Genomic DNA, 3193 nt, shown 5'->3' on the forward strand with positions numbered 1-3193 from the left:
CCCATTAGAGTGTACACTTTAAGCTTCAGTATTGGAAATTTGTTTCCTCTTCTTTCCTAGGGAATTAGATGAGACAGCAAGAGTCTTGGGAAGTTTTTGGCATCTCTCTTACTCTATTTTGTTTAAAGTTCTGAAGACAGTTTTCCTCAAAGGAGTGTACACTGACCATGGGGTTTTGATATATTTATATTCAGTATGAGCATACAGCCCTGTGAGTGTGAAGTGTTGATTGGTCTTGTGAAAACTAACCCAATGCATTCATTGCCCAAGTTTTTTCTGACATTCATTCCAACAAAAGTAAAGCAGACAAAGAAATGCAATCTTATTATTTATTCTGTATCTAAACTGAAATATTCATTTTATTATGATTTGGTGCAAAATCTGAAGAATAAGGTCTACTTTGTTTCATTTGAAAGAAAATGTTCCTAGTTACCAGTGCCCAGTTTACTACCTGTTACCTCTGTTACCTTTGCAATATTAACTTCTGTAAGTCTTAGTTTTAACATGGAAGATTGGGCTTCTCTCCAAACCTGAACAAAAATTATCTCCATAAATGTTTTGGTTGAAATGAATTTCCTCTTTCTAAACCTCTTTGTATCAGGATTTTGAGATGCTTTAAAGCTGGGAGTAATGATAGACACAATTACAATATTTTTCTTATAGAGATATGTAGAGTTTATTAACTATCATGCACTTACTATATAACAAATGTGCCCCCCAAAATTCTAAGCTGGTTATCTTCAGAATGAAGGTCATGGATACAAAGGTCAACATAATAGAGGATCTTATCCCTTCTAATGGTGAGCAAGTCCAACCCTTTTAGGTGCTAATATCCTTAGGAAGCCTTGGCGAATCTGCTTTGTCTTGATGCTATAAATGACTGGGTTAAGTACTGGTGGAACTAACAGGTAAATATTGGCCATGGTTATGTGGACAATGGGGGAGGAGTGTTTTGCAAAGCGATGCACTAAGGATAGCCCTATCATGGGCACATACAGAATGAGCACAGCACAAATGTGGGAAGCACATGTATTGAGGGCTTTGAGCTTCCCTCTCTGGGATGCAATGCCTAGCACAGAATGGAGGATGAAAGCATAAGATAACAAGATCCCTAGAGAATCTACACCCCAATAAAATGCAACAACAAACAAGCCATATAAAATGTTGAAAGAGATGTCAGCACAGGCCAACTGGATGACTTCTTGATGTAAGCAGAAAGAGTGGGAGAGAACATGGGAGTGACAGAAGGGAAATGTGGGAATACGAACAAGAATAACAGGAAGGACAATGGAGCATCTGATTATAATGAAGACCCCTATGTAGATAATGCGTTGTGGGGTGAGTTTGCTGCAATACCTCAAAGGATCACAAATGGCAACATATCGGTCAAAAGCCATGGCTAGAAGCACAGCTGACTCCATCAGAGAAAAAGTATGAATAAAATACATCTGTGCCACACAAGCATTCACCTCAATCTCCCTAGCATCAAACCATAAGATTTTTAATACTGTGGGCAAGGTGGAGAATGACATGCCCATGTCAGTGAGGGACAGCATGGCCAGGAAATAGTACATGGGCTCGTGGAGACTCTTATCTGTGTGGATGATGTGAAGGATTGTGCAGTTGCCCACTATTCCAATCAGGTAGCACACACAAAAAGGGATGGAAATAAAGTGATTATTAACATTCTCATAGCCAGGAATCCCAGTGAGGTAGAATGAAACAAACTGTTTAGCACTGTAGTTAGAACCTGTTATGAGGGTGTCCCAAGTAGCCATTTTCCTACCATAAGAATGTGGACTCCTAGAAGGAAGAAAAACACACAATATTAAGAAGATAACAACTTATGTTTCTGTATTAGTTTTTTTCTTAACTCTTATTCTTTGTAGAGACATTATCTGTACAGTTTGTAAAATGATTTTGAAAATTATCCAAAGACACCATCATCTTTTAATACATTACTTTTTAATTCTTTACATGGTTTATGGTTATGTAGTTTTCTGTCAATCTTTTATTTCATTGATTCTGGATTTTGAGTCACTCACAGGATACTCTTCCCGCCCCTAAATTTATAATATATTCTCCTATCTTTTCTACTGATATTTTTACAGATTGGTTTGTTTCTATCTACTTTTAGAGTCATCATTTACTTGTCATTATTTATTTTTGTGTATGATGTTAAGCAAGGATATTTGCCAAGACCCTGATCTCTCCATGTTAAGCATTCATTTTCCTCTGACAAGGAAACTGGATGGAAACATTTTAGAAGGAATGTCAGAAAAAGGATAGGCAATAAATGTATAGAGTTAGCTATCTCTAATAGAAAAGAGTCCATAAGATGAATCAAATCATATCATGAGATATGAATGGATACTTCGAAAACATCATATATGCAGCAATGTGGTTACCAATTAGAGAGTGAAATAATTGAGCCCTCAAACTGGTTTAAATGGGAACAAGAACCCCATCCAAGAGTAAGTAGAACTTATCCTCACTTAATCACAGGTATTTGGAGCTTGGTTTCCATTTCATATTGTCTACTAAGGTTCATCTATGTGTATTTAAACTGCACTCAGGCCAGGATTTTACTTAATTGAATTGTTAACATTTTTTCCATTGATGCAATTGAATTGTGAACTACATTGTCCTTGTTGATCCTGGAGCCACCTTTTTGGTGTCACTGGAACTTGCAGCTCCTTTTCTAATGCTCCTGTCTACAGATGGCCTTGGTTCATCTCTGACAAAAGCAGGAAAAATACCACCAATCTCAGCCTAACTGTCCCTATATTCTTGGAATGAAGTTAGGACCCCCGACATCCTCAGACTGTGATCCAGTCTGGTGCCAACCTCCTAATTTTCTTGTTTTTGCTTCTTTGTTCATTCAGTTTTAATGTATTTCAGTTACAAAGTTAATAAACCCTATCTCACAATAGAATATAGTGATTACATTAAATAATTTATGAATGTTCTTACCCCAGTCCTCTTTCAATTTGAATTTTTACACTTTTTTAAAGATTTTATTTATTTGACAGAGAAAGAAATCACAAGTAGGCAAAGAGACAGGCAGAGAGAGAGGGGGAAGCAGGCTCCCTGTTGAGCAGAGAGCCTGATGTGGGGCTCAGTCCCAGGACCCTGAGATCATGACCTGAGCTGAAGGCAGAGGCTTGACCCACTGAGGTACCCAGGTGCCCCA

The 3193-nt window shown here is 37.7% G+C and overlaps 1 protein-coding gene across 1 annotated transcript; it reads right to left on the reverse strand.

Annotated features, from left to right (window-relative positions):
• Window positions 1–794: 794 nt before the first annotated feature.
• Window positions 795–1778, reverse strand: LOC123948751 (olfactory receptor 51G1-like). The gene has a single exon (XM_046015911.1). It carries the CDS (start codon window positions 1776–1778, stop codon window positions 795–797), a length of 984 nt encoding a protein of 327 aa, XP_045871867.1.
• Between the last annotated feature and the right edge of the window lie 1415 nt (window positions 1779–3193).

The sequence above is a fragment of the Meles meles genome, chromosome 8 (genome assembly GCF_922984935.1).
Source record: "Meles meles chromosome 8, mMelMel3.1 paternal haplotype, whole genome shotgun sequence".
NCBI classification, from domain to species: Eukaryota; Metazoa; Chordata; class Mammalia; order Carnivora; family Mustelidae; genus Meles; species Meles meles.